This window comes from Pseudophryne corroboree, chromosome 6 (genome assembly GCF_028390025.1).
Source record: "Pseudophryne corroboree isolate aPseCor3 chromosome 6, aPseCor3.hap2, whole genome shotgun sequence".
NCBI lineage: Eukaryota > Metazoa > Chordata > Amphibia > Anura > Myobatrachidae > Pseudophryne > Pseudophryne corroboree.
In genome coordinates, this window is record NC_086449.1 from 361,290,011 (window position 1) to 361,304,219 (window position 14,209).

At 46.5% G+C, this 14,209-nt stretch overlaps 1 protein-coding gene across 4 annotated transcripts in view; it reads right to left on the reverse strand.

Moving 5' to 3' along the window:
- The window catches only part of NCAPH2 (non-SMC condensin II complex subunit H2), a 272,518-nt gene that overhangs the window by 119,826 nt on the left and 138,483 nt on the right, over window positions 1-14,209 (reverse strand). For all 4 annotated transcript variants that reach the window (XM_063926652.1, XM_063926649.1, XM_063926651.1 and 1 more), the window contains exons 9-10: window positions 6,538-6,627; window positions 2,172-2,278 (exon numbers count right to left, since the gene is read on the reverse strand). In XM_063926652.1, coding sequence (XP_063782722.1) covers window positions 2,172-2,278; window positions 6,538-6,627 — 197 coding nt within the window. The remainder of the gene's footprint in view (window positions 1-2,171; window positions 2,279-6,537; window positions 6,628-14,209) is intronic.

Genomic DNA, 14,209 nt, shown 5'->3' on the forward strand with positions numbered 1-14,209 from the left:
GAGGCTTGGAGGAGGGTCATAGGGGGAGGAGCCAGTGCACACCAGGTAGTTCTAAAGCTTTACTTTTGTGCCCAGTCTCCTGCGGAGCCGCTATTCCCCATGGTCCTTACGGAGTCCCCAGCATCCACTTAGGACGTTAGAGAAATAAAGTTTTACTCTCAAGGTGTGTGTCTCCTGTTTTTATTTGGGTATTTTTTTTCCAGTAGTACTACAGGTACCAGCGGGCCCGTTTTTCTCCTGCATGCTGGTACTTGTGGTTCTCCAAGTACCAGCTTGCGGGGAGGCTTGCTGGGACTTGTAGTACTACAGGAAAAAAACATTCTTGTCATTTTCTCAAGGCTATCAGCCCCCCATCCGCAGCCCTTGGATGGGGGGGGGGGGGAGACGACAGCCTCGGGCTTCACCCCTGGCCCTTGGGTGGCTGGGGGGGGACGACCCCTTGATTGAAGGGGTCCCCACTCCCCCAGGGTACTCCGGCCAGGGGTGACTAGTTGGATATTTAATGCCACGGCCGCAGGGCGCTGTATAAAAGTGACCTCCGGCTGTGGCATTATCTGTCCAGCTAGTGGAGCCTGATGCTGGTGTAAAAAATACGGGGGACCCCTAACTCTTTTTGTCCCCCGTATTTTTTGCACCAGCACCAGGCGCAGAGCCCGGTGCTGGTTTTAAAAATACGGGGGATCCCCTGTCCATTTTCCCCCCGGATTTTTAGAACCAGGACCAGCTCGAAGAGCCTGAGGCTGGTTATGCTTTGGAGGGGGGACCCTACGCCATTTTTTCCGTATTTTTCCCTTTTTTTAAAAAATCGGAACAAAATCCGTCAAATCGGCCGTTTTTCGGCAGCGGGACTGTCTAATCCGTTTTTTTATTGAATATGGTCAATTTCGGCAGCCACTTGCCGAAATTAGACTGTCGAATTGAAAAACGGCCGAAAAATTGCCGCGATTCGCAGCTAATTGCATATACCCCATAGCCGTTTCAAACTCCCCTTGCTGTCTTATCACCCAAGATTTTCTCCAGGTGAGCTTCGCTTCACAAGTTCAAACAGATCTCGGACCTGCCAAGTGCCTTGAGGACATCTTTCCCTTTTCCTTGTCCATTTATTCCCTTGTATTGTAAGTTGCAGAATTCTGAATAAAAGCACTAAAAATATTACGGATGGCCAAATTATGCTATTATGATTAAGTATATATGTGTATTTTGAGTCTCTAACAAAGACATAAGCTTAATAAGTAATAGAAATATAAGTACAAGTGTGTTCTAAGACGGCTCCTGCATGTGCACCTAGCTGATGCAAACAAGATGAAACATTACTGTCTTTTCTAATGAATCCACTGAGAAGCTGCCATTAGTACACAGGTGTCAAGTACAGAGAACATTATAAACACCAGATGGTAACACCTGAGATTAGAACAATGGCATCCAAGATCAGTTGTGGTCAACTGACATGATCTCTACATAAGGCACAGTTGTCAGAAACAAGGGACCTATAATTATGATGAGCTGAAGATGGAGGCCGTCCATCGAAATGCAAAGACAAAGGACCAATGACATCTAAACTATTTTACATAATGAACTCTTGTGGACAATCATAATTAAAATGTTTTTCTTTAAAAGATGCTATCTGCTGATTTCTTAGAAATAGAATGACGTGGTATGAATATTAATAAATATGCATACCTAAGGCTGTTCTCCTGTGATTATTTTTTCTTGAAACAGGAAGTGAACTTTCTCTACTACTTCAACTATGGTGTCAGACAATCCATTATTATACATTAACAACGACCAGTCCCAGATCATGAACGGGCAACTGGTGCAGAGAGGTTTGGAGTCTAACACCCAGAGTAGGGAAATGTAAGCCTAACATGAGATGAATGACTGGAGACAGATGGCATTGTGAACAGCACCACTTGAAGATCCCAAAAAGAACTGCCTTGAAAAAGGAAACTAGTTATCCCAGAAGAAGCCTGCATAAGGGCACCGATTCCGCCTGTTTCCTTAGAATAAGCCTAGTAAAGAATCTTTTTAATAGGTAGTAAAATAGCTTTAACTGTAGATTATAACAAATTTATAGTGAAGTGAAGTATACAACTGTGGACCGCTACATGACTGGTTATGATATGAAAAACTTGAGACAAGAAATAAAATACTATATTAAGGACTTTAGCTACCTGCCGTCGCGCAATGTGTTCTGCAGGCTCCATTTCTGCATCGTCTGCTTCATGATGATCTTCCAGTGGGACAAACCCCCCATCATCACCATTATCCATAGGAGGTGCTAAGGTAAAGATAATGTGAATATCGTAATTCAATTTTGTTAGAAGAAAATATGCAGCATATGGTCTGAAATGTTATCATCTGTACTTTGATAGCTATAGGTTTATCATAACTTTATATTAGCCAATCCACATTATACATTATTTATGGATGTGGTTTCTTAGAAATAGCCTTGATAAGAAAAATGGAAACTGTACACTCCCAGTTGAAGCCCACAATCATTTTCAGATGCTCTTGAAATTGGCACACAAGCTATTTATATATAAACTTTGTGACCGGTGGTGTCCTGGCCACCACAAGCTGGGAAGCCAACTCTCGGATGGCCAAGGATAGGGAGGCAGCCCAGTCTGGTTCTGTTGGGGTGAAACTCCCCATAGCAGCACCACGAGTTGCAGCTGCAGAAGCAATGGTCGCAGAGGCCCATGTGTTCCTGCACCAAACAAGAAAAGTTTTCTTTGCATGCTGTGCAGGTATAGGCGTGCAGTCCGGTAGTTCCGTTCTCCTTTTGAGAGGATTTGGAAGATCCCCTGTTGGGCATCATTTAACCTGTAAAGATAGCACAGTAGAATAGATACACTTAGTGTATAGGGGGCAGGCACTGGACTAGAGGACTACAAATAAAAGAATAAGTGGTTCGAGTACTGTAACTGTGAGCCCCACAGAAGTAGCTACTGTTTAGGTAAACAGAGATATAACACAGGTAAACTAGCAGACAGTACAGAGATACAAAAATCTAAAGTACCATAGAACCTCTAGAAGCAGTGGCGAAGGGGAAAATGAGTGACCTGCTCCCTTGGGCACAAAATAAAGACTGGCTTGGAGGGGGGACATAGCAGGGGAGGAGCTAGCCACACTGTTAAAGTTTTAAAGTGCCAGCTCAAGTTACTGCCTACTATATCCCCATTGTAACTGCTCTCCAGTGTCCCCTAGTGGATAAAGGAGAAAAGGAGAGTTATGGTAGCCTTACCATTGTTAACTCTTTCTGTGAAGTACATTGGGTTCCACAGGGAAACACCAGGGTGTAGAGTGGATCTTGATCCAGAGACACCAACAGGTTAAGCTTTAGTTATCCCAGGATGCATAGGGGCTTCCTCCATAACCCCGACTCCAGGCACGGAGAGCTCAATTTTGATAACCAGTCCAATGCATTTGCAGGCAAGAGAGAAGGCAGATGTTACATTCTCACGACAGGAAAAGGTACCAGTGGCTAATGCCATACAAACCCAAAGAAGCTAGGTGCATCAGGGTGGGCGACCTGTGGTACCCTACGTAGTCCAAAGAGACAAAGGCCGGAACCACAATCTCTTGGTTAAGGTGAAATGACACCACCTTAGGCAAATAACCTGGTCTAGGTCACGGTGGAAAATTAGGAAGGGTGGATGACAGGACATGCGCCTAAGTTCGACACCCGTCTTGCAGAGGCAATAGCCAGCAAGAACAGGATATTGGCCATGAGCCATTTAAGGTCCACCGTTTCAAGAGGTTCAAAGGGAGACTCTTGTAGTGCATGCAGCACGGAGCCACAGGGGGAACATATGGTGGCTGAATACGTAGAACACCCTAAGTGAATGTATGAACATCAGGTATAGAGGCAATCTTGCTCTGAAACCACACCGACATGGCAGATATGTGAACTTTGAGGGAGGCCAGACAAAGACCTAAAGCTTCTTTGCAGAAAAGCCAGAATTCTGGAAGTTTTAAATCTACCACCTTCATAATTCTTATCAGCACACCAGGTGAAAAAAGAATGACAACCCCTGTAATAAAACTGAGCAGAGACCGGTTTGTGGGCCTTCAGTATAGTTTGAAAAATCGCCTCAGTAAATCCATTGGCCCTCAGGAGTGATGCTTCAAGAGTCACGCCATCAAAGCCAGTCTGGCCAGGTGCGGGTAGAGACAAGAGCCCTGTATGAGGAGGTCTTGACACTGAGGATGTAGAAGGGGACGCTCTGTTGACAAACCGTGCAGGGCTGAGAACCAATGCCATCTGGGCCATGCTGGAGCGAGTAGAATTAGCATTCCTTCTTCTTGCTTGAACTTCCGCAGTACCCTGGGCAGGAGTGACACCGGGGGCAATATGTAAGGCAGCTGAAAGTTTCACGAAACTGCCAGTGCATCCACAAACGCTGCCTGAGGATCCCTGGTCCGTGATCCGAAGACCGGAACCTTGTGATTGTGTCGAGACGCCATGAGGTCTACGTCTGACAGGCCTCACATGTCCACCAGGAGTTGAAAGACTTCTGGATGAAGGCTCCACTCTCCGAAGTGAAGTGCGCTTCCCAGTTTAGCATGCCTGGAATAAACACTGCCAATATGGCTGGCAGATGGCGTTCCGCCCAACAAAGGATTTTTGACACTTCCATCATTGGAGTGCCCCAAGGTGCACCATGCTCTGAGCTGAGACCAGCGAGGACTTTTCCAATTTATTAGCTACCCATGGGCTTGCAGGAAATTCAATGTCAATTGCAGATGACTGAAGAGGACTTCGCGAGAATTTGCCAGAATCAGCAGGTCGTCCAAGTATGGGAGGATTATGATTGCGTGGTGACGGAGGTGGGCCGTCATCATGGCCATGACCTTGGTGAAGATCAGAGGAGCCGTAGCCAGTTCAAATGTCAAAGCCTTGAATTGGTAGTGAAGGTCGCAAATAGCAAACTACAGGAACTGCTGATATGGCAATAGGAATATGCATCCTTTATATCCAGGGATACCACATAGTCTCCGGGTTCCATAGCCAGCACAACCGAGTGCAGCGTTTCCATACGAAACCTGGACACTCTCACAAACTTGTTCAGAGGTTTGAGGTTGAGTATAGGCCAGAAAGACCCATTGGGTTTGGGGACCAGAAACAGGGTCGAGTAGTAACCTTTGCCCCTCTGGGACTGAGGTACCGGCACAACCACTCCTGTACTCAGAAGTGAACCTACAATTATTCGCAGAGCCTGCGCTTTCAAAGGATCCGAAGGGAGAGCCGTAGTGCAGAACTGGTGAGGGTGACGTCTCTTGAAGGAGACAGCGTACCCGTGAGAAACAATTTCCAGTACCCATGCGTCTGAAGTGATTGTGAGTCAGACCTAGGCAAACTGTACAAGTCTGCATCGCACCCTGGGATACCCCAAGGGGAGGCCCGCCCCGTCATGCAGCAGGCTTGTCATATTTTGCAGCAAGCTGACCAAAACGGTTTCGCCTTGGGCTTGATGGTTTTGGGAACACAAGACTGTCTCTGGTATGTCTGACCTGTTGCTTTCCCTTGAGGCCGAAAGGAGCAAAAAGTAGTACCCTTTGCCTTCTTTGCAGAAGGATGAGTAGTTGGGAGAAAAGCTATCTTAGCAGCTGCCAGTTAAGACACAATTTTATTCAGATCTTCCCCAAACAAAATATCCCCAGTGAAGGGAACGACCTCCAAAGTCTTTTTTGGAGCCCAGGTCCACTTTCCACGACCTCAACCACAGTATGCAGTGAACCAGGACAGACGTAGCCGACACCTTGGCTGACAATACTCCCGCCTCAGAGGACGCCTCTTGAATGTGACTCTGGATCAAGAACCACTCTACAACCCGATGTTTCCCTGTGGGAACCAATGTACCCTGCTGCAGAAATAATGTAAATTAGGACAAAGGGCCTGTGCCTATCTCCTATGCATTGGACAGAGACAAACAGTAAAGAGGGTCAGGGGAACAGCAGGGTTATTTTCCAGTACCTGCCTTCAAGGATTAAAAACACACAGTCTGTACCCCCTCAACAGTTTCAGGAGAAATCGCCATTGTGTATGACCAGATTAAGTTCTACCCCAGAAAGAATATATATGTAATACAGGTTGAGTATCCCTTATCCAAAATGCTTGGGACCAGAGGTATTTTGGATATCGGATTTTTCCGTATTTTGGAATAATTGCATACCATAATGAGATATCATGGTGATGGGACCCAAGTCTAAGCACAGAATGCATTTATGTCTCATATACACCTTATATACACAGCCTGAAGGTCATTTTATCCAATATTTTTAATAACTTTGTGCATTAAACAAAGTGTGTACATTCACACAATTCATTTATGTTTCATATACACCTTATACACACAGCCTGAAGGTCATTTAATACAATATTTTTTAATAACTTTGTGTTTTAAACAAAGTTTGAGTACATTGAGCGACAGAAAACAAAGATTTCACTATGTCACTCTCACTCAAAAAAGTCCGTATTTCGGAATATTTGGATATGGGATACTCAACCTGTATAGTCAAATAAAACTCTCTCACCATTATCATCAGAGAAGTTAAGCACAGGAACAGGCACATTACAGTTTTCCTCCTGGTTCTCATTATTTTCTTGTTCTCCATTCTTCACACCTATAGAGGACCAACAAGGGATTAATACAGCTACAGAAATTATAGATCTAGGACAGTGTTTCTCAAGCCTGGTCCTCATGGAACCATAGCGCTGCATGTTTTCCAAATAATGTATGTGGAGAACAGAGTGTATTAATTGATTAACACTATAGATTAAGGGTCCAGTTACATTGCGCTCGATTGGAGCTCTCAGCACTAATCAATTCAGCTCCTCCTGAGGAGCGAACAGAAATCAGACAATACTACTGGCGCAATGCTGTTTTCTGTTCTTAGCGTGCCAGAAACCGCACCATGCCCGGCACTTAAGTTGGAGAATGCCGGTTCTTGTGACAAAGCACCATGTTTAAGGCGCGAGGACAGGCATTCTCCGACATAACATCGCACTGAATTGAATAGCTCCGGGAAATCCTTCCCGGCACTGTTCAATTAGCGCTGAATTGAGCCCATTGTCGACAGTTACCATTTCGATATTCTCATCTGAAGTATCGACATTCAGAGTGAGGACGGTTCAGTTTAAGCGCTGCATAGAGGGTTTGGGTTACGCTGCTCCCTCAGAGGTCTGTCTCGGATGTGAGGTCACATGACCGGTGGTACCGGACGTTCCTGTTGAGTCACCACTTTTGTCAACATGCTCTCATGTTGACATGTTTTCCATGCAGACATGCTAAAATGTCGACTTGATAGCTGTCAAACTAACATACCACACCACACCAGATCTACAAGTGAAACCAATTATTTCTGAGGATACCTTGAAAACACGCACTTTTAGGATTCCATGAGGACTGGGTTTGAGAAACACTGTTCCCATTTAGATGCGATGTATGATATTTTGCTATCCAATCAGCCACGCAAATTTAGCTGCAGTAAAATACAATAGGATATACTGCAGCTTTTTTCTTGCAGCCTCAGAGCAGGAGCAAAGTCGGAGAAAATTCATATTTTTATGTAAAAATGTCGGAACTGGATCAGAACCTCTGGGGCACTCAATTAGAAATTAGAAGTATTTCATTATTTAAATACAGCTAATAACATGTCATTTTTGGGGTGATATTCTGCAATGTGCAGAATGGGTTAAAAGATGTAGGACAGTTATATGGGGGTGTTGCATGGAAGGGACAGGTATTTTTAACATTGCAGGTGGAAGAAAATAAGAATTTACTTACCGATAATTCTATTTCTCATAGTCCGTAGTGGATGCTGGGGACTCCGTCAGGACCATGGGGAATAGCGGCTCCGCAGGAGACAGGGCACAAAAGCAAGCTTTTAGGATCACATGGTGTGTACTGGCTCCTCCCCCTATGACCCTCCTCCAAGCCTCAGTTAGGTACTGTGCCCGGACGAGCGTACACAATAAGGAAGGATCTTGAATCCCGGGTAAGACTCATACCAGCCACACCAATCACACCGTACAACTTGTGATCTGAACCCAGTTAACAGTATGATAACACAGAAGTAGCCTCTAAAAAAAGATGGCTCACAACAATAATAACCCGATTTTTGTAACAATAACTATGTACAAGTATTGCAGACAATCCGCACTTGGGATGGGCGCCCAGCATCCACTACGGACTATGAGAAATAGAATTATCGGTAAGTAAATTCTTATTTTCTCTAACGTCCTAGTGGATGCTGGGGACTCCGTCAGGACCATGGGGATTATACCAAAGCTCCCAAACGGGCGGGAGAGTGCGGATGACTCTGCAGCACCGAATGAGAGAACTCCAAGTCCTCTTTAGCCAGAGTATCAAATTTGGAAAAATTTTACAAACGTGTTCTCCCCTGACCACGTAGCTGCTCGGCAAAGTTGTAAAGCCGAGACCCCTCGGGCAGCCGCCCAAGATGAGCCCACCTTCCTTGTGGAGTGGGCTTTAACAGTTTTAGGCTGTGGCAGGCCTGCCACAGAATGTGCAAGTTGGATTGTGCTACAGATCCAACGAGCAATCGTCTGCTTAGACGCAGGAGCACCCATCTTGTTGGGTGCATACAAGATAAACAACGAGTCAGATTTTCTGACTCCAGCTGTCCTTGAAATATATATTTTCAATGCTCTGACAACGTCCAGTAACTTGGAGTCCTCCAAGTCGCTAGTAGCCGCAGGCACCACAATAGGCTGGTTCAAGTGAAAAGCCGAAACCACCTTAGGGAGAAAATGAGGACGTGTCCGCAGTTCTGCCCTGTCCGAATGGAAAATCAGATATGGGCTTTTGTACGATAAAGCCGCCAACTCTGAAACTCTCCTGGCTGAAGCCAGGGCCAGTAGCATGGTTACTTTCCATGTAAGATACTTCAAATCTACCGATTTGAGAGGCTCAAACCAATGAGATTTGAGAAAATCCAAAACTACGTTTAGATCCCACGGTGCCACTGGAGGCACAATTGGGGGCTGTATATGTAGTACACCCTTGACAAAAGTTTGTACTTCAGGCACTGAAGCCAATTCTTTCTGGAAGAAAATTGATAAGGCCGAAATTTGAACTTTAATAGACCCCAATTTTAGGCCCATAGACAATCCTGCCTGCAGGAAATGTAGGAATCGACCCAATTGAAATTCTTCCGTTGGGGCCTTCTTGGCTTCACACCACGCAACATATTTTCTCCAAATGCGGTGATAATGTTGTGCGGTCACTTCCTTCCTAGCTTTAATCAAGGTAGGAATAACTTCCTCTGGAATGCCCTTTTCTTTTAGAATCCGGCGTTCAACCGCCATGCCGTCAAACGCAGTCGCGGTAAGACTTGGAACATACAAGGTCCCTGCTGAAGCAGATCCCTTCTTAGAGGTAGAGGCCACGGATCTTCCGTGAGCATCTCTTGAAGTTCCGGGTACCAAGTTCTTCTTGGCCAGTCCGGAGCCACTAGTATTGTTCTTACTCCCCTTTTCCGTATAATTCTCAGTACCTTTGGTATGAGAGGCAGAGGAGGGAACACATACACTGACAGGTACACCCACGGTGTTACCAGAGCGTCCACAGCTATTGCCTGAGGGTCTCTTGACCTGGCGCAATATCTGTCCAGTTTTTTGTTGAGGCGAGACGCCATCATGTCCACCTTTGGTTTTTCCCAATGGTTCACAATCATGTGGAAAACTTCCGGATGAAGTCCCCACTCTCCCGGGTGAAGGTCGTGTCTGCTGAGGAAATCTGCTTCCCAGTTGTCCACTCCCGGGATGAACACTGCTGACAGTGCTATGACATGATTTTCCGCCCAGCGAAGAATCCTTGCAGCTTCTGTCATTGCTCTTCTGCTTCTCGTGCCGCCTTGTCTGTTTACGTGGGCGACTGCCGTGATGTTGTCCGACTGGATCAACACCGGCTGACCCTGAAGCAGCGGTTTCGCCATGTTTAGAGCATTGTAGATCGCTCTTAGCTCCAGTATATTTATGTGAAGAGACTTCTCCAGGTTTGACCATACACCCTGGAAGTTTCTTCCCTGTGTGACTGCTCCCCAGCCTCGTAGGCTGGCATCCGTAGTCACCAGGACCCAGTCCTGTATGCCGAACCTGCGGCCCTCTAACAGATGGGCACTCTGCAACCACCACAGGAGAGACAACCTTGTTCTTGGTGACAGTGTTATCCGCTGATGCATGTGCAGATGCGATCCGGACCATTTGTCCAGCAGATCCCACTGAAATATTCGTGCGTGGAATCTGCCGAATGGAATTGCTTCGTAAGAAGCCACCATCTTTCCCAGGACTCTTGTGCATTGATGTACTGACACATTTCCTGGTTTTAGGAGGTTCCTGACAAGTTCGGATAACTCCCTCGCTTTCTCCTCCGGGAGAAACACCTTTTTCTGAACAGTGTCCAGAATCATTCCCAGGAACAGCAGACGTGTTGTCGGTGTCAATTGAGATTTTGGAAGATTCAGAATCCACCCGTGTTGTTGAAGCACTACTTGGGTTAGTGCTACCCCGACTTCCAGCTGTTCTCTGGACCTTGCCCTTATCAGGAGATCGTCCAAGTAAGGGATAATTAATACGCCTTTTCTTTGTAGAAGAACCATCATTTCGGTCATTACCTTGGTAAAGACCCGAGGTGCCGTGGACAAACCAAACGGCAGCGTTTGAAACTGATAATGACAGTCTTGTATCACGAACCTGAGATACCCTTGGTGTGAGGGGTAAATTGGGACATGCAGATAAGCATCTTTTATGTCCAGGGACACCATGAAGTCCCCTTCTTCCAGATTCGCTATCACTGCTCTTAGTGACTCCATCTTGAACTTGAATTTCTGTATGTACAGGTTCAAGGATTTCAGATTTAGAATAGGTCTTACCGAACCGTCCGGCTTCGGTACCACAAATAGTGTGGAATAATACCCCTTTCCCTGTTGTAGGAGGGGTACCTTGATTATCACCTGCTGAGAATACAGCTTGTGAATGGCTTCCAATACCGTCGCCCTTTCTAAGGGAGGCGTTGGTAAAGCAGACTTTAGGAACCGGCGAGGGGGAGACCTTTCGAATTCCAACATGTAACCCTGAGATACTATCTGCAGGATCCACGGGTCCACCTGTGAGCGAGCCCACTGATTGCTGAAAATCTTTAGTCGACCCCCCACCGCTCCTGAGTCCGCTAGTAAAACCCCAGCGTCATGCTGATGGCTTTGTAGAACCCGGGGCGGGCTTCTGTTCCTGGGCAGGGGCTGCTTGCTGCCCTCTCTTACCCTTTCCTCTGCCTCGGGGCAGATAAGACTGTCCTTTTGCCCGCTTGTTTTTATAGGAGCGAAAGGACTGCGGCTGAAAAGACGGTGTCTTTTTCTGTTGGGAGGGAGTCTGAGGTAAAAACGTGGATTTGCCGGCAGTTGCCGTGGCCACCAGATCCGATAGACCGACCCCAAACAATTCCTCTCCTTTATATGGCAATACTTCCATATGCCTTTTGGAATCCGCATCACCTGACCACTGTCGCGTCCATAAACTTCTTCTGGCAGATATGGACATCGCATTTACTCTCGATGCCAGAGTGCAAATATCCCTCTGAGCATCTCGCATATAAAGAAACGCATCCTTTAATTGCTCTAAAGTCAATAAAATACTGTCCCTATCCAGGGTATCAATATTTTCAGTCAGGGAATCCAACCACACTACCCCAGCACTGCACATCCAGGCTGAGGCTATTGCTGGTCGGAGTAAAACACCAGTATGTGTGTATATACTCTTCAGTGTAGTTTCCAGCCTCCTATCTGCTGGATCCTTGAGGGCGGCCGTATCAGGAGACGGCAACGCCACTTGTTTTGATAAACGTGTGAGCGCTTTATCCACCCTAGGGGGTGTTTCCCAGCGCGCCCTAACCTCTGGTGGGAAAGGGTATAATGCCAATAACTTCTTTGAAATTAGCAGTTTTCTATCGGGGTTAACCCACGCTTCATCACACACGTCATTCAATTCCTCTGATTCTGGAAAAGCTACAGGTAGTTTTTTCACCCCCCACATAATACCCCTTTTTGAGGTACCTGCAGTATCAGAGATCTGCAAAGCCTCCTTCATTGCCGTGATCATATAACGTGTGGCCCTATTGGAAAATACGTTTGTTTCTTCACCGTCGACACTAGATTCATCTGTGTCGGTACCTGTGTCGACTGACTGAGGTAAGGGACGTTTTACAGCCCCTGACGGTGTCTGAGACGCCTGAGCAGGTACCAACTGGTTTTCCGGCCGTCTCATTTCGTCAACTGACTTTTGTAATGTACTAACATTATCACGTAATTCCATAATTAAAGCCATCCATTCCGGTGTCGACTCCCTAGGGGGTGACATCACCATTACCGGCAATTGCTCCGCCTCCATACCAACATCGTCCTCATACATGTCGACACACACGTACCGACACACAGCAGACACACAGGGAATGCTCTTATCGAAGACAGGATCCCACTAGCCCTTTGGGGAGACAGAGGGAGAGTTTGCCAGCACACACCAAAAGCGCTATAAAATGTATATAAACAACCCTAAAAGGTGTTGTTTCTGTTATATGCGCTTTAAATATATAAATATCGCCAAAATATGCCCCCCTTCTCTTTGTTACCCTGTTTCTGTAGTGCAGTGCAGGGGAGAGTCCTGGGAGCCTTCCTCACAGCGGAGCTGAGCAGGAAAATGGCGCTGTGTGCTGAGGAGAATAAGCCCCGCCCCCTTTTCGGCTGGCTTTTCTCCCGGGTTTTGAGATATCTGGCCTGGGTTAAATACATACATATAGCCTCAATGGCTATATGTGATGTATTCTTTGCCATAAAAGGTATTAATTATTGCTGCCCAGGGCGCCCCCAGCAGCGCCCTGCACCCTCCGTGACCGTTCAGTGTGAAGTGTGTAGCAACAATGGCGCACAGCTGCAGTGCTGTGCGCTACCTTCATGAAGGCTGAAGAGCCTTCTGCCGCCTGTTTCCGGACCCACGATCTTCAGCATCTGTAAGGGGGATCGGCGGCGCGGCTCCGGGACGAACCCCAGGGTGACCTGTGTTCCGACTCCCTCTGGAGCTATGTCCAGTAGCCTAAGACTCCAATCCATCCTGCACGCAGGTGAGTTGAAAATCTCTCCCCTAAGTCCCTCGATGCAGTGAGCCTGTTGCCAGCAGGACTCACTGAAAATAAAAAACCTAAAAACTTTTTCTAAGCAGCTCTTTAGGAGAGCCACCTAGATTGCACCCTGCTCGGACGGGCACAAAAACCTAACTGAGGCTTGGAGGAGGGTCATAGGGGGAGGAGCCAGTACACACCATGTGATCCTAAAAGCTTGCTTTTGTGCCCTGTCTCCTGCGGAGCCGCTATTCCCCATGGTCCTGACGGAGTCCCCAGCATCCACTAGGACGTTAGAGAAACCTATATTTATTACCAAATTTTGTAAAGATTTTTAAATAACTAAATTCTATACACCCCTAATTTAACTTGAGAATTTACTTGCGGAAAAAAGCTTGCTATAATATTTCTACTTTTGTTAAAAAAAAAAAAATAAGATTTTACTCACCGGTAAATCTATTTCTCGTAGTCCGTAGTGGATGCTGGGACTCCGTAAGGACCATGGGGAATAGCGGCTCTGCAGGAGACTGGGCACAACTAAAGAAAGCTTTAGGACTACCTGGTGTGCACTGGCTCCTCCCTCTATGACCCTCCTCCAGACTTCAGTTAGGATACTGTGCCCGGAAGAGCTGACACAATAAGGAAGGATTTTGAATCCCGGGTAAGACTCATACCAGCCACACCGTATAACTCGTGATACAATACCCAGTTAACAGTATGAACAATAACTGAGCCTCTCAACAGATGGCTCAACAATAGCCCTTTAGTTAAACAATAACTATATACAAGTATTGCTGACAATCAGCACTTGGGATGGGCGCCCAGCATCCACTACGGACTACGAGAAATAAATTTACCGGTGAGTAAAAATAAGAATTTACTTACCGATAATTCTATTTCTCGTAGTCCGTAGTGGATGCTGGGGACTCCGTAAGGACCATGGGGAATAGCGGCTCCGCAGGAGACTGGGCACATCTAAAGAAAGCTTTAGGACTATCTGGTGTGCACTGGCTCCTCCCCCCATGACCCTCCTCCAAGCCTCAGTTAGGATACTGTGCCCGGACGAGCGTACACAA